At 37.6% G+C, this 21,953-nt stretch overlaps 1 protein-coding gene across 1 annotated transcript in view; it reads left to right on the forward strand.

The window, feature by feature from the left end:
• The window catches only part of LOC124785067 (FACT complex subunit spt16), a 145,071-nt gene that overhangs the window by 64,178 nt on the left and 58,940 nt on the right, over positions 1-21,953 (forward strand). Inside the window, 4 exon segments of the mRNA XM_047254149.1 lie at positions 9,514-9,712; positions 9,941-10,179; positions 13,165-13,307; positions 21,679-21,861. Of these exon segments, the coding sequence (XP_047110105.1) occupies positions 9,514-9,712; positions 9,941-10,179; positions 13,165-13,307; positions 21,679-21,861 (764 nt within the window).

The raw sequence follows: 21,953 nt of genomic DNA on the forward strand, positions 1-21,953 counted from the left end.
GTCCTACCAACCGATCCCTTCTTCTGGTCAAGTTGTGCCACAAACTTCTCTTCTCCCCAATCCTATTCAATACTTCCTCATTAGTTATGTGATCTACCCATCTAATCTTCAGCATTCTTCTGTAGCACCATATTTCGAAAGCTTCTATTCTCTTCTTGTCCAAACTATTTATCGTCCATGTTTCACTTCCTTACATGGCTACACTCCATACGAATACTTTCAGAAATGACTTCCTGACACTTAAATCAATACATTACATAAAAGAAAAAAACTGCATATTGTATGATAAGTAAAATGGAGTTATTAGTGAGTTTTATTCGGATATGTTTACTACAAGAAATAGGTCAGTATAGCAAAGGGTTATCTGTAGCAAACAAAAAGAATGTTGGTGGTTATACTGAATAGAAGTCTGATAGATATTATAATAAAAGCCAACCAAAGTAGCAATTGTCAAAGAAATTGAACAGCTGTTTGATAATATTAATGAACTTTTAAAATATATGACAGGAAATGAGAATTCTATTATAATGGAAGATGGGACTGCTGTTGTTGAGGATAGGGAAGTTAGTTCTTCAGTGAAAAGAAAGGGGAGAAATGTCAATAGAATTATATGCATTACATGAGTTAGTTATTGTGAATACACACTTTGAGAACTTCTTGAGGGGGAAATATACATAGACAGTCTTGGAATGCCTTGGTTGAACATGGAGCAAAAGAAATAATGCCACTTCAATGAGTTGTTGATGTGGAAAATGATTGGAGCAGCTTTAAGAGGTGCTGTAAATGAAGCAGGAAAAGGTACTAGGAATGAAGTGGCAGAAAAGAGGTAGCCATGGATAACAGATGAAGTAGTGAAATTAATAAGTAAGATGTTGAAAGTAAAACAGCAACAATGTAGGTCACTTAGAAATGAAATTCATTGGAAATGTAGAACAGCTAAAGACAATATCATGAAAAGAATAGATTGCTACACACCAGATAGTGGAGATGTCGAGTCACAGACAGGCACAACAGAAAGACTGCTAAACAAGTAAGCTTTCAGTGAAAAGGCCTTCTTCTGAATTAGACGTGTCACGATTGTGTGTATGTGAATTGAAATAGTGTGAATGTCGGTGTGTATGTTGTCTAAAATAAAAAAGTCAGTGGAGGAAGTAGACAGTCTCAAACTGGAAATTTGTCGTGGACAGAAAATTGGCATGACATGATCCACTGGTGACTGCTAAAGATCAGGTTTGTTGATTAAGGCATGAAGGGTGCGTACAATGGACCAATGAGACAAATGCCTAATAATAAAGAGTTAAGGGGGCAAAATATAACAATGCGAGTTTTTGCTGAAAACTAGTGGAGGGGAAAGAACCACAGTGCCAGGTGTGAATCAGCAAAACTCAGAATGTTCACACTAACACTGTGAGAGCTGTTTTTGAAATTAGATACTTTTACAGCAATATTCAGGATGACATTGTGCTAAATGCTGTTTTCAATATATTAAAGCTTAAATGTTATCAAAGTGAGCAACTTGAATATTTATCACAGATTATTTACACATTAAACCTTCTAACTACCATCAGGCCTCAGAGGGCCCATCTGTGATTTTTTTTACCTCCTCTATTAGTAACTATACATTTTATTTTAATGAAATGTTAGGGCTTTTCCTAATTTGTCTTCTTAGTCATAATTTTGGAAAAAATTATAAAAAATTTATCTGTAGCTTTGTGTTAAAGTGTTGGTTCATGTTTCCACCCATAGGGGACTCACAAACTTGTGTTGTTAAAGCAGTTTTTAGACAACCAGATGCCTGTTACATCATTTGATATTTTTGGCTTGCGTTCTTGTTCTGTCAGTGTTTAACAGTTTGCTTTCTCATAAACACATGTTGATTCTGGTATGTTATTTTGCTGAGTTCTACAGACTAAAAATGTTATGGAGGAGAGGACTATCAGATACGGAGGTGGCGGGAATTGTTGGAGCAGTCTTCTCGTACTGAAAACCCACCTAGTGAATTTGAATTTTCCAGTGGTGGCGATAATGAGGTAGACATAGCTGAAAACTGGTGATGATCATGAATAATCCCTTTACGAAGAAGGAGAACAACAGTTTAGTGCAAATTCTGTTGAGTGTTACTTGTTTTCTCGTCTTAATGGCAATAAAATATGGACTATAGCCTCGCAAGCTGGATTTTCTTGTAGGCGGAGTGAAAAGGGTGTATTGAGAGAAAGCCAGGAAGCTACAATGTATTCGATTAGGAACTGTCTTAATGGAGAGTCTTGTATTTTGTTGTTATTTTGTGTGCCCCTCATTGAGAAGGTGTATGTTTGAAATGAACATAGTCACGTTTTGAGGTCACTGCCCATTTCAGTCCAGGCTATCTGGGAAATTGGTTTCAGTGCAATAAGCTAGTGCTGAAAGATGAAAGTTTATTTGTTGAAGGAGAAAGAAACAAGAGGTGTGCGACTTTCAGAGGATTTTGTGAAAATCCTGGTGACTAAACTTGAATGAAAAGTTTGGATATAATGTAAACTGTGATAATTTTTTTGCATTTCTGATTTTTGTCATTCGTTGTCAAAAGACCTGACACTTGTTAGTACTATGTGAAAAAATGAAGGTGAACTGAATACTGATTTTATTACACCTTAAATAGGTGAAGTACGGTGTACATTATTTGATCAGATGTGATGATACCCTCTTATGTCCTAAGAAGAATGAAGTTGTTGCTATCCTAGCTGTATTTATGACCACCCAACAGTATCACCATCATAAGTAAAGAAGCCTGGAATTATCATGAGTTAGAATGCCACAAAAATTGACATTGGCACCATGGACCAGAAGGTGCAGTGCTGCAGTGTGGAGACAAAAACAGGGCACTGGCCATTGGTGGTTTCCTCTAACATGATTAATGTTAGTGTAATGAATGACTATGTAATTTGGATAATACCAATACAGAAATGAGATGTTGGGCTTTAATCATCAATTTGGGAAACCAACTAGCAGAGGTAGAGAAGTTATGAATTTATTAGTAGCACTGGATCCAAGAAGGGCAGCAAAATCTCCAGCTAAGAAAAGGAAATGTGCATATTGTTCAGAGTTCAAGAAAAATAGAAAAAGTCAAATTACATAATATAAGTGCACCAAACCTTTGTCTTGGAACACTCTGCTTTTGTCTGTGGACTCTGCATAAATTTGCAATAAGTATTACACAGGGCATATCAAAAAGAATCATCTGATTTTAAAAAAATCATGACTATTATATTATTTGAGATACATGTGTGAACAATGTACTGTTGGAAAGAGCAAACACTAGAGTTTCACATGGTTCCTGCTAGGTAGCAGCAGTGTACATCCATTTCAGTTTTAGTCAAAATGGTGTCGGGACAACAGAAAGCATTTTGTGTTCTACGTTTTTTAGTGCGGGTAAGTAATAACTGTTCAGCATGACTTTTATACTAGGTATGGTGTGGATCCTCCTGCAGCACAGAGCATTAGACAATGGCATGAACAATTCCAAGAAACAGGTTGCCAGTCTAAAGGCAAATTGCTGGGCCATCCCCGATTGTCTGACACAGGTGTTGAACGCATCTGCCATGGTTTCTCAAGAAGTTCGCAGAAATCTGTTCACCATGCAGTTCAACAGCTCAACATGCCCCCAATGTCCGTCTGACGTGTGTTGCATCAACCATACAAAATTCAGCTACGGCAAGCTATTCCTGAAGGTGACAAACAACATCGTGTGGAGTTGTGTAATTTCGTTCTTGGCAAGATGAAGGATACATGGTCCACTTTTCTTTGCTGCGAATAATGTTACAGGAAGTGCATATCTCAATATGCTTGAGAACTTTCTTTTCCCACAATTGGAGACTGATCCGAACAACTTCATTTACTGATAGGCTGGGGCACCGCCACGCTGGCATCTGGAAGTGTGGGAATTTTTAAATCAAAGGATTACTGAAGAATGGATCAGTTGCAGCCTTACGTTACTGGTCTCTAAGGTCACCAGACCTAACTGTATGTGATTGTTTCTTGTTGGGGTTTATAAAAGACTCAGTTTATGTGCCTCCATTGCCAACAACAATGAAGGATTTGAGACATTGCATAACAGCAGCTGAGGAAGCTGTAACTCAAGACATGCTCACTGCAGTGTGGGAACAGTTTGAATACTGCATTGACATATGTCATACATCTCAATGGGGGCATATTAAACACCTACAAAAATATATGAAAAAAGCTTTTTGAGTTGCCTGTTCATCAAAAACCAAAATTCATTGTGTATGTTTATTAGTTTCAGAAATGTAGACATGCCAAATCAGATGATTCTTTTTGATACTCCCTGTATTATAATAGCAATTGGTGTAGAATGAGTGTAAACTGTTCGTCATTCAAAAGCCACCAGTTAAAGTATAAAAATTGTGGTTTTAAAATGTAAACTTAAAATGAATAACATTATTTTAAAAGTATTTATACTTCACATGTGGTTCATGTCGTAAGTAGTCAAAATAGCGTCAATTTATATCAGTGTAAAGATCACAGGCCTGATGGGCTCAAATGGTGGGTAACATTATACAGATTTTCTGGTAAGCAGAGTGTTAATACCCAAATTGTAAGTGCAGTGTTATTTATATTAGAGAGTCTTGATCATCTTATACTAATGCAATGTCTCTCATAGCAGATCTCAGAAAGACTCTGTCATGTTTACAAAATGAATTGCTAGCAGAGTTTTCTGAACTGACATTTGGCAGTAGTTTGGTTCACAATCTTCTTGAGCTATTATTACTTAATAAATTTTCTGTGGTTTCCTAAAAACAGTACATGTTAATTCTGGGTTTTTTCTTCGTCAGTTTTCTCTAGATGTGTTGGTGTTTCACTTCTGAATAGCCTACACCAACAAGACATTACACTGAAATAACAGAAATATGCAAATTATCTTATTGGAAAAGTTATTAAGAAAAGGATGCATTATAATTTTTAATTATAATTATATAAATGATAAGAGTAATTTTCATGGTGACACTGTATATTCCCTTCATGTCCTCTCTAGAGCTGTTTCACTCAGTTGTTGTTGAAAAAGAAAAGAAAATACTCAGCTGGGATTTTATCTTGATTTAGCAAAAACTGTGTATCATGATCTCTCGCTATCTCGGTATTAATAGAATTGTTAAATTTTATAGTGCTGAAATAGCTCTGTATATAGCACTACATAACCAGTACACTTTCTGTAGTTACCAGGGTCACCCTTGTGTGCAGATACACTGTCTGTCCACATTCTTTCACCCTGGGAGAGAAATTGGACCGCACAGACTTTTCCTTCCATCTTAAAGGAAAGATGTGGAGGTTTGGTTAGGTGCATACATATGTTTGAAGGCAGAAAAACCTGATATAATTCTCTCTCCCTCCCTCCTCCTCCTGTGTGTGTGTGTGTGGGGGGGGGGGGGGGGGGGGGGCATTTCTGTAGACCATTAATCACAATGGTGATACAAATGTTTCTTATTCATTGTATCAAATATTTACATGTATTATTACTAAAACATTTTGCAGTATGACCTTAGTATTAAACAGTGCAGATGAGTGTGAAGATGGTATGCATGTATTAGACAACAGTGAAACCAGTAGCAGCAAAATATCAGAATTGCTGTCAGAATCTCTGAACTTTCCAGAATGCTGTATTTTCGCAAACATTCTGGCACAAATCACCTGTGGTCTTCAGCGCTGTTCTGTTATTCACCACCACCATTAACAGCTACTATTAAATCAATATTTTGTAAATTTGCAGAGAGACAGACTGGTAGGCGAGTACTTCTCTTCAGGGGGTGAAATTCTAATACTGCCAATAGACACAGTCAAAAGTGGGGAAGAAAGAAGGAAAGAAAGAAAACCTATTCGTTGCTTTCAGAACTATTGGTTCTTTTTTCAGGCAAGAAAGAGGGATACATTGGGGAAGCCTAGAAAAGGAGGAGCATGCCATGCAGGCCGCAGGATGGGAGGGAACCAGCTGCTGTGGGAATGAAGTACATTCTATTGCTTCTACTTTCATAATAATCTGGCAGATTATTTGCTGCTGAGCAGTGCTGGCCCTGAGGTGCAGTGGAGGAACTGTGTGTGAGATTATTTGCTACTGAACAATTCTTGATTATGTCAGTAAGGTTCAGAGCAGGGGAACAGCCACTGCAGTTCTGCATCTATCTGTTCCACAGCATACTCAACAATATAAGATTTACCCATGTCCTCCTTGTGAGCGAGTCCCTGTCTTTGGAACTGAATGGCCTGTCCCTCCTTTTTAGTCTTCCCCAACGCATACCTCTTTTCTACCTGAGAGTGGAACTAATAGTTTCGAAATGTAGGAACAGGTCTTTTTCCACAATTTTAATTGTATGTATTGACAGTACTAAAATTGCATCTTGTGAAAGTACTGGCCAACATTCTGTCTTAAGAGAAGAGATGTTCCTCCTCACCTGGTGGCTCATTGTGAGTAGGCAGTTGACAAATATTTCTCAGTTTTTGTGGTACTAGTTCTATTTTCATGTTGCAAGTTTGACTACTTTTTTTCCTTTTAAATACTTTGCTCATGTGGTGTTGGGGTTTAGCCTGCAGTTGTGCCTGTGACAACTGAAAGAAGTACTATTTTTAGGTGAGATTTTACAAAGGTGGCTTGGCTTTAATCAGGACAGTACTTAGTTGTTATTGGCTGTACTCAGATACTTGTGGTCCCGTGCTGGGATTTGATTTCCACTTTTCTAAATTTTTCAGAAGTGTGGACCATTTGAGAAAGGGTGCTTTACATGGTACTTAACCTTTCCACTGTGCATGAGCATCCTACGCACCTCTCATCCAAATGGTTTTATGTACACATCCGAAATCCTGCATGGTATCAGATCTATGGTGGTGGGACACATGTACCATCTTGGTTGAATCCATCTGGCAGTGCAGGGACCACACTGCAGATGCTTGAACTGCAAACTCTCCATGTATTCTGAGGAACAAGTGCAACCCCCTCCCTCTCCCATGCCCCATGGGTTTTGTTGCTCTTGAAGAGGGGTAGATAACAAGAAGGTGCTGAGGGCATTGAGATTTAGGGGAGAAATGAAGGGACCATCTCTTGTAACAGTGTGTGCCAAAAAGGGGGGGGGGTCTCAGCTTTGTTCTACTTACACACTACTGTACACAAGAATATTATTATTATTGTTATTATTATTGTACTCTTGAAGGTAACAGCTTATCTAGTTTCTATGAGTCTTAAGTTTTTCACCCCATTTTAGACACAAGGAACAGAGCTACCCATCTTAATTTGGATTTACCTGACTATGACATGGTCTTTTTTCCCAAAATCGTTGTTAAAAAAAATACATGGTAGTCTTGTATCCACAGATAGAGCTGTGGCTGCAGAGGTCAACTATTTTACATTGTGTAATAGCTTAATTTTGGTGTTGTTTTACATTCGGCGAGGAAGCTTTGGTAGTTGAAGTCATTTGCAGATTTAATTTGATTATTTCAGAATGATGGGATTGGGTACAGTGGCACCAGCATGGCTGAAGTTGAGGTGGGTAGTGGTGAGATGGCAACAAATTTTGTTGTACTGCCGACACTGGGAATACATCCCACACGCTTTGCTTATTGTGAACATTTACCATGTTTAAGTTGCAGTTCTTCTAAATGTAAATGTAATCAGTTCTGAATGGACATTACAAATGGATAAATGCAAAGACAATATACATTTCTACTGGAGACAAATTATCATAATAAATTTATACAGGAGACAATTTATTTGTAATGCAAATATGTTGTTCACACACAACAATCTAAGCCCAGAACAATAAATGAAACGCTAGGTTCAATAATGGTGCTAAAGTAGCTGCTGCTCGACAGCACTGTTGATTCTCAAGGTTGGCAACCAAAGGTGAAGTCCACTATTGACCGAAGTGGTCAGATTTTTGCCAGTTCGGGACTAAGAACCCAAGAAGATAACATATTGTTGTTATTTAGTTAGTTTATTGCAGTAAGAATAGTAAATGTAGCGATTGATAAGGGGTGTAGGTCACAGGCAGGCTTGACTTGAGAAACGTAGATCTAAAAGTTTGGACTTCATAATTGGTTCATACAAACAATATAAAACTGTTTTAAGTTAATGGTTACTCTGGTGCAGGGGCCACAAATAACTGTGTAGCAAGAAGAAAATTTGATATAACAGGAGTGAGTGTTTGTAGATGTCATCAGATGAACAACAAATAGCCAGTTCGAAACGGCAAATGTTCAGGGCATCAAATTAAAAAAGCTATCATAAATTGGAGCAGCAAGTTGTTCAGTATGTGGGTGAGAAACACAATTAATGCTCCTTGATTACTTGAGAAATTATACAAATGAAGCTGTTGGAGATAAAGAGTTCTTCTCCAACTCCTTGCATTGTGAAATACCAAGAAGGTAAGAGCTGGTGGTTGACACTGATAAAGGGGGCATGGCATATGTTGCTACACAGAACAACATTGGATCAGCAACTTCTGTGGCTTTTAATGGAAAACTACTTGTGTGTCAGCATTTCTCGGTATAAGAAAACACAACTGATAACAATGTATGGTGTTAATTCTTCTTGTGCAGATCTTAACATACTTTTTATCAGTAACAAAACAGTGGAAACTCCAGGTTGGAATATCAACAAAGTAGGAAAAGATAAATTGCTACTTACCGTGAAGATGACACATTGAGTTGTAGACAGGCACAATTAAGACACTTACTCATAAGCTTTCGATCACAGCCTTCGTCAGAAAAAGAAAGAGAAGTACGCACCATTCATTCACACAAGCAAGCTGCTGCAGTTGACAGTCAAGTATGTGTGAGGTGTGCTTGCTTGTGTGAATGACTGGTCTATGTTTCTCTTTCTTTTCCTGATAAAGGCTAAGGCTGATAGTTGATTTGTGAGTGTCTGTTAATTGTGCCGGTCTGCAATCTAACGTGTCATCGTTATGGTAAGTAGCAATCTATCTTTTGCTACATTGTTTATATCAGTTACACAGTTTGTTAATTTGCTACATTAAAATTGAAAATTTCCCAAGGAGCCTCTTCAGAAAAGGGAATCGTTTTATATTTGTGATAGTCTTATTGTCAGTTAAATACAGTATATCCTCTATTGGTGTCAGTGTTAGGGCAAAGACAGAGGAATGTGCCACCTGCCGCACATATTTATCCCAGGGGCCGTATCCCCCCACCCTCTACTGTTTTTTAGTTCCTCTCATTGTGCTAACATTTCTAGTTACCTTGAATTTCCTTTTAATCATCTCATTTAAAGTGCTCTTCTGCAAATTTTAGTCTGGATGACATTGAGGCCTAGGAGCAGACAGTTCTTGCATCCTCATTTCACATCATTATTTTACATGAACATCTTGAGGATGGAAGGACTGATAGCCATTTAAATAAACAACAATGGGTTGAAATTGTTATTATTATTATTATTATCTTTTTTATAAAAACAATTACTCAGTAAGGTATTATTTATTTGGTTTTTGAGAAATTATTGTTTACTGCATACTTTTTCAGATCGAAAATACGAAACTGTCATACTACCTGTATTTGGAATTCCTGTACCTTTCCATATCTCAACAATCAAGAATATTTCACAGTCAGTTGAAGGAGACTACACGTACCTGCGAATAAATTTTTTCCATCCTGGTGCAACTATGGGCCGTAATGAGGGTGGCACTTACCCACAACCTGATGCTACATTTGTGAAAGAAGTGTAAGTTTTTGTAATTACGTATTTGTGATCAACATAAGTACTCAAGTTTCCCAGTCCAGAAACAATCTTCTGCAGATTCCAATGGGAATTTGTATAAATTTTCTTTTTCACTTGTTTCTTGAGAAATATAGAAATCACTAGTTCTACTATTGGTACAGCAACCAATATTACCTATTTGGGAGTAATATTACATAGAAAGTAATATACATTTTTGTTTTTGTATTGCAGGACATACCGTAGCACCAATGTCAAAGAAGCTGGAGAGCTGTCAGCACCCTCTTCGAATCTCAGCACTGCTTTTAGGTTAATAAAAGAAGTTCAGAAAAAGTTCAAAAATCGTGAGGCTGAAGAACGTGAGAAGGAAGACCTTGTAAAGCAGGATACACTTATTCTATCCCAGAATAAGGGCAATCCGAAACTGAAGGACTTGTACATACGACCCAACATTGTTGCTAAAAGAATGACAGGTATTACAATTGTTTAATTACTTATTAACAGCCAGTGATCCATGACTTATTGAATTCATTGTTCACAACTTGTGTGCCTAATCGATTTTAATCTTGCTTATGTCATGATGTAGATAATATTATGTTGTTTAACTTACAAAGTGTTTTGAGTTGTTGATAGGGACATAAACAAGCTTGAGACCATTGCTATCTTTCTTATATAAATCCTCCTTCAGAGCTATAGATTTTACACACACACACACACACACACACACACACACACACACACACACCTACCTGATGGCTGGGATGAAGCAACAGGCGTACGAGATAGACATGTGGTGCCACTTAGCTCATTCTATCCCCAAATAAGGAGAATTGTGGGCAGTACCTTATGATGTGGTACATGAATTGGAAGGAGGAGATAGGACAGATACAGAGGGAGACTGGAGGAGAAGGTGTGAAGCTAGGGTCATGGGGCGGGCAGAGGTGGAGATGGATGTGCAGCAGTGGCTCAAGGGGAATTAAAGGATTTATGGTTGCATTGCAAGGATAACCCTCATCTTTGTAACTCAGTGAGGCTGTTGTAGTTAGAAGGATCCAAATGTCACAGATGTGAAACAATCACTGTAATAAAGCTAGTGTGTTCGGCAGGAGTTTCTGACATTGGGTGTTCAACTCCACTCTTGGTCACAGTTTGACAGTGACCATTCATTTGTTGTGGGTGACAGCTGGTTTGTTGTCATATCCACATAAAATACTGTACAGAAATTAAAGTGGAGTGGGATATGATATAACCGCATTTACAGATGGCTCGGCCTCTGATATATGATGAGATAATCCTGTGACGAGGCTGGAGTAAGATGTGCTGGTTGTATGTAAGTTGTGGCTATAAAATAACAGGACTGATGCTGTCACAGAGTAAGTGCACATGCACCAAAGATGAATGGGATGACCAGTAGGTGTGAAGGATGAAGTTGGCTCAGTGGAATGTGGCATATCTGGTGTCTGTAGACAGATCAATGTTGCCATGGCCTTTGTTTGTGTAATAGCTGCTATTTTGTTTTGCTGCAAAAATAAACGTAATAATAGAGCAATGAATTGTCATGAAGTTTCACATGAAACTAGGAAGAACAGCTACTGAATCCTGTCTTCTATGATAGGAAGTGTATGCTAAAGATGCTTTATCATGTATGTCAGTTTTTGAATGGTTCAGGCATTTCCAAGACATTGAAGCTGATGATATCCAGGTCATCCTGCAACATTGAATACTAGTGCAAATATTGAAAAAGTAGGTATGATTCAATCTGGCCTTTGGTTGAGTAAGTTGATTGCCGAATTTGTAGAAATTGACAAAGAGTGCGTAAGGCAGATTTTACATAGCCAATTTAATATGTGGAAAGTGTGTGAGAAACAAGTGCTAAAAATTCTCATCAAACAAAAAGAAGCTCATGAAAATGTTTGTACTGACACTTTAAATACTGTTGAAAATGATCCTGATTTCTTGGAAAGAGTGATAACGTGACAAATCTTGGTTATTAACTTATGACCCAGGAACTGTGTGTCAGCCCATGCCTTGAAAGAGCCCAACTTCACCTAGAGTGAAAAAAGCTCTAATGACCAAATCAAGAATCAAGGGGATGATGATATTTTTTTAAAGAATATATGGAATTGTGTATCTTCACTGGGTTCCTGAAGGTCAGCCTGTTGAACAACAGGCTTGGAGTGTCATGTTTGCTTACATTCAAAAGAGAACTCTGTAATCCTACAGAAATCATACTGAGAGAAGTGTAACAAAGAAGTTTGTGAATCCTGTTGACATGTTTTATTCATAGTATTTGAGAAACAGTATTGTAGGTGAGAGAAATTAAATATAAAATTCATCATGTTCTGTTTGATGGTTAAAAGAACATAGATAAGATTTATAAAAATGTCATGATGAACTAAACCATGGCTCTGTATTTGTGGTATGTATATAAAAAATAAAGTTTTTAGGTTTTCTTATGGAAGAGGGAAATGATGAAAAAAATGTTGATGAAAAGGTTAAATTAGAAGAAAAGTGATAAACCCGATAAATTTGTTTGCTTAGCAATTTATTTCTGAAGAGTGCATGGTAGTTTGAAAGATTATTTAATTTAATAGTGTGCAGCCCACACGCCATTGCATTGATCACGTCTCATACATTTCATGTGTGCCCCATTTAATAACAAGAACTTAGAATGCCGAGAGAACAAATTGTTGAAGACATGCTTTTCTACGTATCATGATATGCTCTTTTTCTAGTTATAGAACTATACCCTCTATTTGGCAATAACAAATGGTTACATTGTAGATCAGGGTTTTATACAAGTGAACCAGGAATGACAATCAACAGTTTGGAAGAGAAGATTGTCAATGTAAATTCTACTAGTAAAATGCTTGTAATATATGTCATATTCCCATTCATTACTGTTTGTTGTGAATAGTCTACACAAGAGAAATTATTCGTGATCACTGGACCTTGCATCTTATTTTATCAGATCATGATGTCATGTTGAATGTCAGTCTCATTCCATCTGAAATGTGTGTGTACAAACCCTACACTAATGTCTCTTTAGAGGTAGTGGTATAAATCAGCAGGAGAGATTCCATAGAGTTTGCAAGAATAAGGGCATGCAGTAACAGATAGAAGCTTTGCATTGTTTAAGGTTATTCTTTTGCTTTTGTTTTTTCTCCCTTAACTTATCCTGTATCTTCACAGGGTCGAAATGTTGATCTGGATTTGACCATGTCAGCAAGAAAGCCAATATTATCAGAGTCTATTGACAAATGTGAATTAAGAACATTCAGTTCTACACCCATTTTATTCTACACCCGTCAACATCTGTTAAAATGTCGTAATTGTAAACTTGTACTTATGTATGTGGTGGTGGTGGTGGTGGTGGCGGTGGTAATAATGATGATGTTGTGTCTTTTGTAACATAAAAGTGGGTGAGCAATATATTAGGTTAAAAATCTTCTCTCCAGGTTCATTAGAGGCTCATGTGAATGGCTTCAGATACACTTCCGTTCGTGGTGATAAGGTGGATATCTTGTATAACAACATTAAGAATGCCTTCTTTCAACCCTGTGACGGTGAAATGATCATCTTACTCCACTTTCATCTCAAGGTACAGTATCAGTAAATTATAATAATCTCTCTCTATTGTAGCCAGTTACATTCGGAAATGGTAGATATTTATTTAACATTTCAGCCTGCTTAAGATTTTTGCTGATCTCAGCATGGATATGAATTAAACATCCTTTTGTAATTCATTCAGGTTTGGTTAGGAAAGCTCTGGCCTAAAGTAAATCATTTAGAAGTAGAGGAGATAACACCCTGAATAGCAGATGCTTGGGGTTGTTGCCAGGCACACAAAAAGGAATGAAAACTTTGCCAGCTTTCAGATTAATTCTTTAATGACTTAGAGCGCACCTCGCTCTCCCCCAACCCCCCAAAAAACCACACACACACACACACACACACACAAACGAGAGAGAGAGAGAGAGAGAGAGAGAGAGAGAGAGAGAGAGAGAGAGAGAGAGAGAGAGAGAGAGCACCAGCGCCAGCACAAGGTAGTTGCATAGGAATGAAAAAGAGAAACTTTTTTTAATGGCCTACTTTCAAAGTACCGTATTTACCTGATTATATGACAAGGTTTTTTCCCAAATGGTCATTCAAAAAATGCAGGGTTGTCTTACATTAGCAGATAAAACTATTGTTGCTATGGTTAACATTGTTCCATTTTTTATTTGAATGTATTGGGGTTTGTCTTATATTTACATACGAAGGTCACATGCAGATTTATTTTAAAGAATTCGGAAGGATAGGGCAAGGCAAATGATACTCGTGTTCACACAGGCTCAGTATTTCTCAATATGCTGAAGCACTCAGTATAGTATCGACGTTGCTTGAACAAGCATGTGACATTTGACTTGTGTGGCATGAGTGCAAGAGATACATGAGAAACTATGAACTAGGCTCTACAACAATCTATTGCTCTGCTTAAAATTTGGCAATTTTGTTAGACACAGGAGGAAATAGTACTAAATTCTATCATCTTACAAACTCTTGTTGTGTTAGAATAAATTTGCAGTAAAAGTTCTCATATATGTATGGATACCGTGTGCAAACATTAATGCTGCTTTTTAAGTAAAGAAATGTTGTCTCTCAAAAAATATTACTTGATTCTGAACCCAGATAAACACTTCATTTGATTATGAGAGATTATAATGATTTACTAAGTGGCTTGCAAATGAGAAATTCGGTCACTGTTCACATCTTGCAATAACGGGTAAAAACATTACCAACTGTTAATCAGCTTTAGAACATGAGGGTAACATTAAAATGAAACAAGAAGGAAAATTAATACAGAATGAAATGTCTAACAAACGAAATAAACCATATTAGACTGATTGTAATTTTTGTCACGGGAATAAATTACAGTGGCAAGATCAGTCATGGAGATAAGGACCAACAGACGTCAGTAGATCACAGAACGGGTGAACGTTCGAAAATTAGACTGAATCGTGAATGTGATTTTTTATTTATGTTTTAGTTGCTATTGTTAAATATGACTTGCGCTCTAGAAGATATTGCAGTCTGTGTTTTGCACTTGGTTAAGCACAGCACTGGGGAAGGGTTGCAGGGGGAATGGTGATATCAGCTAGGCTGAGAACCAGATGAGTTGAGAGGGGGAATAGTGAGAGGGCAGCAAATTTGGCTATTTAAGAACATCTATCACATTAAAACTACAATTTGCCCGAGTCCATTTGTAGTCGGATTTGAATCGACTTTGAAATTTGACAAACAATCAACAAAATAGTATTCATTTCTGCAGTAGGTTGTAAAGTCTAGTTGGGGTCACTGATGTATTTAAGTGTTTCATGCTACATTGTTGTCAACAATCACCGTGATGCGTGACGGGACAAAAGGGGTGCATCAACAGCAGGTTCTGTGCAGCCAATGAGAGAGCAATGGACAGATGATAAGTTTGAAAGCAAGAGACATTGCAGTGTCCTCACATCAGTACAGAAGCGAACATTCCACGTAGGAAATATATATCTAAAAACAAAGATGATGTGACTTACCAAATGAAAGTGCTGGCAGGTCGACAGACACACAAACATGCACACAAAATTCAAGCTTTCGCAACAAACTGTTGCCTCATCAGGAAAGAGGGAAGGAGAGGGAAAAGACGAAAGGATGTGGGTTTTAAGGGAGAGGGTAAGGAGTCATTCCAATCCCGGGAGCGGAAAGACTTACCTTAGGGGGAAAAAAGGACGGGTATACACTCGCGCGCGCACACACACACACATATCCACTAGTGGAGGCACATGTTGACTCAAATGGATTTTGTTTGTAGACAATCTCAGTTTATTCAACATATTTTAAAAGTATACAAATTTTCAACTCCAGTATCACTTTATTTGTGACAGGCCATGTACACATTTTTTGGCGTAATGCAAGTTAATATCAGTACTACTAAGCTGTTCCTGAACCTAGCTGATCAATATTGATGTATTTTGTCTCAATATAAGGACATAAATAAAGATAAAAAGCAATTGCACTCCAAATATGCTACATTAAGTAGTTCCTGGTAATGTGGTCAATCTTGTTTCTTATGAGTCAGGCAGGATAGTACATTATTGTTTCTGAAGTTCTGCGTAGCAACACTCCACCAAACTTTTGCTATCCTCTGCAGACTCCTTACAATCTTTGCTACATTTAAACCAAATTAATGAGATTGCTTTGCTCAAAATATGTGCTCAAAATTTGTTCACAGGAACCCTATTTATTATTCCTGCACCCCTCATCTGAATTTAATTGGGAAAACCTTACTGTGTGGTTCAGTGTGAAATCTCCTCATCCGTGAACATCACAATGGGTTGTAGAGTTTGGACGTAGATGATATAACATAGATGTATCTAAAAACAAAGGTGATGTGACTTACCAAACGAAAGCGCTGGCAGGTTGATAGATACACAAACACACACACAAAATTCAAGCTTTCGCAACCAACGGTTGCTTCATCAGGAAAGAGGGATTCCCTCTTTCCTGATGAAGCAACCGTTGGTTGCGAAAGCTTGAATTTTGTGTGTATGTTGTGTTTGTTTGTGTATCTATCAACCTGCCAGGGCTTTCGTTTGGTATGTCACATCATCTTTGTTTTTAGATGTATTTTTCCCATGTGGAATGTTTCCCTCTATTATATAACATAGATGGGATGATATGGAATTTCCTCATGCTTTTAAGAATATTCAGTGAAGGTCTTGTCTTGCTTGGTCAATCATTTCAAAATACGTAGAAACAAAAGAGAGCAGTCGTAATAGAACCATAAAAAACAAAGAAATCCACACATTTGTGAAGTTATCATGTTACTGACGACTGTTTTAAATGAATATGGCGACGTACAGGGACTTGCGGTCAAACATAGTTTTAAGCAAAATGTTCCAATTTCTTGATTTTTGTTTGCACTTAATGCACTATAATATTTTGAAAAGGAAGATTATAGGTAACTATTTTATCGTGTAACCACAAACATTTTCCTTTCCATCATTGTATAATGTCATACATGCAATGCTGTTTACAAACTTGCCATATTTGAATATCCATAGTATGTGTGAGGTATCATTACTACTCTATCACATAGTCAATGGCTGTAAGGAATTTTTATGGTTGCTTTAGTGCTAAGTTCTATCCAGTGCCAGATTAGGGTGTGGGATGATAATTAATTTACATTTAAAGCATGTCAAGGGAGCTTTGTGATGCTTTCCTGGAAAATGATCATCTGTTCAGTTCTTCTCTCTAGTTGGTAGTTGCCTGTTACCAACATATTCTTAGCTTAAACAGACCAATTCACATAGATGAACTATGGTATAAAAACTGAAGATTGCTTAGTAATTAGGATGTCATATTTTATCTTATCCAAGCAGCTCATTCATTTGTCTGTGGATCATAATTATGTTGGGCATGGCTATTTTACAAACAGATTACATAGTTAAGAAAACAATTTACTTTACATGTTTTAATTTGTTATTGGTATTGTGACTACATAAGCTCTCCTAGCTTACTTGTTTGCAGTAATCTTCTAAGGAATTTTAATACCCGATCCTAAAATTAGCTTCACATAATTTATCAGTAGTCTACCTGTTTACTTTCTTCAGATGGGAGACTGTTGCCAAGCCTTGCCGAAGTAGATGTCACCACTAGACACAGCAATGTTATATAGGCTGCAGAAAATGGACATGCACTTTAAGCTGCCATTTCTGCCCCGTTTAATGTAAACATTAAGTGGCACTTTGTGCTAACTGCTAGCAAGAAAGAATTATCATTTTCCAAAATTACCAAAATTTATATAGACAGCAAAGATAAAGTGCAGTCTGTTTTGATGCACGTTAATGCAAGGATCCACGACTTCCATAAATTAAAACCCATATTTCTTTTAATCAGATTGCTATAATCTATGGACCTCTTCTCCTATTGCATGCTGTGCTTCTTAGTCAAAGAGTGCTCACCACCAAAGATTTCTCAGTTTGTTGTAACGTTGTGTTATGGTGTTCTACACACCTTTTTAACATTCTAGTCTCCTTCAGCTTCGCCTCAGTGACATAGTACTTGTGTAAGTAGCATGTCACTGAGCTTCCAGGAATATACTCTAGTATTGAAATTTCGTGACAGGTTCAAACTGTGTGCTTGACTTGGGCTTCACGCTGGGACTTCTGCCTTTTGTGGGCAAGTGATCTAACAGCTGAGTTATTCAAACATGATGCACAACCTTTCCTCGCAGTCTTTCTTTCGGCACTACGTAATCCCCTACCTTTGAACTTCGCAGAAGTCCTCCTACATACCTTGTGGGACTAGCTCTCCTGCAGAGTGAAAATTCATTCTGGAAACCATTCCCCCAGGGTGTGACTTAAGTTACGTCTCCACAGTATTCTTTCTTCTGGGTGTGCTGGTTCCACAAGTTATGTGGGAGAACTTCTTTGAAGTTTGGAAACAAGTGATACGAGGTACTGGTGGAAATACAGTTGTGAGGGCAGGTTGTTCATGGAGAGCTCTGTCAATAGAGCACTTTCTCACAAAAAAACAAAGATACCAGGTTCAAGTCATGGGCCAACACAAAATTGTAATCTGCTAGAGTGAAAATTCATTCTGGATACTGCAGTGTTAGTTGCCCGGTAAAATTCAATACTTCTGGAATCGTTCTAAACCCCAAAGCTCAACAGATACGCTCCTCTACTCTGCTAAAACATTATTATAAGAGTTCCGTCATAATCATGGTGCTGAAATGGAGACCATTAAAACATTCCAAGAAATGATTGAGAACATCTAATCCATGTGCCCTAAACATGACTGCATTGTCAGTGTATCTGAAGTCACAAATTGTCTTTATATTTCTGCCAAAACAACTGCTCTTGTTAAGCCACTGCACAGTGTGTTTTCTCAAAGTGACCAGTTAGTAGTGGTTGGTTAAGTCTGGTAAAACAGCAAGGAAAAAGTCTGTGTTTCCTAAACAAGTCACCTTATTTTTTGACATAGTCTCCTTTGAGGCATATACACTTTGGTCCAGCAGTCCTCCAGCTTTTTCATCCCATCGGAAAAAGAGATTCTGTCACACTCTGCAAAATACTGGTTGACTGTGCAGTGTTACGTGGCTTTATGCTTAATTACAGACTTACTATTTTATCACTTGATTTGTTTTCACCACGTAACACCCACTGTTTACGTCCTCCTTCGTTGCTGAGCGATGTATCACTTTTCGTTCTGACGCCGTAACTCTTCCTTTCCTATATCTTTACTACTTTTTATCTATATAAATGATGAACTATTGGTTTTGCCGTTTAACAACTTTTTAATAACTGTGGAAGTATTACAGGCATCGGGTCCCACATAACGTGTAACCCGCCTATACGTTTTACATGAACCTTTCAAGACTCGATCGATCTGTTTACAAAGAGAAAGCAGATTATCTCTTCCTTTGACGTTGTACAACAACGACCTAGGAAGCTCGACGCCCTCGTGGCCCAGGCTCTTCCATGGCTCGCGGTAGTTTGCAGCATTCGTTTTATTCCTTGCCCACTTGCTGCTATGTCGAACTTTCGTGGTGATCATTGGGCAATGTCTTCCATGTTTTCTGCAACATAAATAAACTTTCTTCCCACAGTACTTATGAAAACCCAAAAACAAACTTAAAGAACATAATAATAATAACTGTTCTTACAATTATTCGTATAAGTCTTGGTCGATTTAAGGAGGGGTGGGACAGGCCTCAGCCTTGTGACACCACAACTGCAACTGTCATTCCTCATTTGATGGAAATTTCTTCCCAGCAAGCCAAAGTTTCAAGTTAGGGAACACGAAGAAGTCACTTGGGGGCTAAGTATGGTGAATAGGGTCGATGAGGAACAAATTAAAAGCCCAATTCATGCGCTTTTCCCATTGTTATTGCCGATGTGAGAGTTGGGGCATCATGCTGGTGAAAGAGCACTTCTTTCATGCTGACCTGGTCTATTTTTCAGCCAACACAAGTTTCAAATGATCCAACAATGAAGCACAATAGGATCCAGTTATGATACTGCCTGTTTCAAACCCGTCTGTGAGGATTATTCGATAAGAATCCTACAAACACAGTGGCCATCACCTTAGCAGCTGACAAAATAGTCTTTGCCTTCTTTGGTGCACCAGCCATTGTCCATTGCTTGGACTGCTGTTTTGACTCTAGTGTTTAATGATGCAGCCAGGTTTCATCAGCAGTCACAAATTGAAGCAAAAAGTCTTACATATTGTAATTAATCATAGCCAAACATTGTGTTGAAATGTTGTGCCAGATGCGCTGTTGGTCGACTGTGAGCAATTGCAGCACCCACCTCGCATACAGCTTCTTCATAGGCAATTCTCCATGCAGGTCAAGATATTATGCACCCCCTCAGTTTAGATGCCTAAAGTATCAGCAATCTAATGAATTTTTATTTGGAAGTCTTGCACTAGATCATGAATTTTGTCAATGGTTTCCATTGTGGTGATCCCAATTGTGTGCTTCATTTTCAGTGCTTGTACGACCATGTTTAAATTCACTAATCCTAAAGTAAATGGTCTTCAATGATGGTGCAGAATCCTTGTCAACTGTATCCGATTCTGTTAGTCCAACCCTTCAAATCAAATTATTTAATTACAGCATGAATCTCCGTTTTCTCCATTTTCGATTGCAGTTGACACACTAATCAATTCAGATGGCCTTCAACAATGAACTGTATGTGGTACATTGTTGAAATTCGTGATATGAGCCTTGACATACCATGAAGGTGCAACAAAAATGTTCCATTCTTTCATTCAAAATTTACCAGACTTATCGAACCACCTACGCAGATGGGGACAGCATATTTTGGCACATGTATCGTACATTTCCTGCAGCTTGTGTGAGACTGTGTTTAGTGTAGCCAATGTTAGGCAACAGCATTTCATCCAAAGATAAAAGCCAGATGAACTGGTGATTTTAGGGTCAGGCAGCAAATTTGAGAATAATGCATGTGATGTTAGTTTGCATCAAGTGTTGAATGACATCAGTGCGTCACACTTTGTTATGCTCTATAAGAAGATTTGTCTGCCGATGGCAAATTAGGTTCTCAGATGTACAGGTTTAGTTTAAGTTACTCCACAAAAATAAAAAAAAAGACTGCTGATTGTGGTAATTTTTGATTTAGAAAAAAAGATTAATGAAATATTATAATAATGGATCCATTCATCAAGTGCATATTGCGTTGGTGAGAATGGAATATTTCTGTGGTTAGGAGACTGGTTTATAAAAGTGATGGGATTTTGTGGTTTCTCTATTTTAGTTTGAGGGCAAACTTGTATTTTATTAGAAAAATAAATTGATTTGCTTTGAGCATTTTTCCAAAATGTGTTTCCTTCTGATTCAAGTAATAGTATAAAAAAATCAGTGGTTTCTATCTCGATGGGTTTATCTACAGAGACTGCTCTTGATATTTGGATTTCATCCAGAAAATTCAGAAATATAAAATTAGCAAATTAGGTATCATGTTGCATTTAAGGAAATTTCTACTTTGATTTTCAAATTTTCTCAGCCATTTACAGTTAGCCTTGAAAACTCTGTCTTTGTACTTAGTATTTTACAGAATACTTTGCCCTCTGATGTGCTGAACCTTCGGTGCCTTTTAGTATGAATGAAATGTATAGAGAATTTTCATTGTAGGATCACTCATCAGAATTTAGTATCTGCTCACCAGTGAGACTGTTGTCTGACCAGTTTTAAAGTGTATTTGTCTTCAGTTGAATTACATAATTTTTATATTTGACAACTTTTTAAATTATTTCCATTGTACCACATCAGATTTTGGTGTTGAATATCTTCAAAGCATTATAGATTACAGCTGCCCTGTACGATACACATAGTGTGCTGTATATATTTAATATGTGGGGGTGCAGGGGGCGAAGATCACTGTATTTATTGTTCAACATTTCTTCTTATTTTTGTATAGCATGCCATTATGTTTGGAAAGAAGAAACATGTGGATGTTCAGTTTTACACAGAAGTTGGAGAAATCACAACAGACTTGGGGAAGCATCAACATATGCATGATCGTGATGATCTTGCAGCTGAACAGTCTGAAAGGGAGTTAAGACATAAACTGAAGACAGCATTCAGGAGTTTTTGTGAAAAGGTAACTACTAGAACACAGTTAAACAGTTTTGCGGCACAAAAGATCTCTTATTGTATTCACTGTCTAATGTTCTTTGCATCTGATATTTAAAA

The sequence above is a fragment of the Schistocerca piceifrons genome, chromosome 1 (assembly GCF_021461385.2).
Source record: "Schistocerca piceifrons isolate TAMUIC-IGC-003096 chromosome 1, iqSchPice1.1, whole genome shotgun sequence".
Lineage (NCBI taxonomy): Eukaryota > Metazoa > Arthropoda > Insecta > Orthoptera > Acrididae > Schistocerca > Schistocerca piceifrons.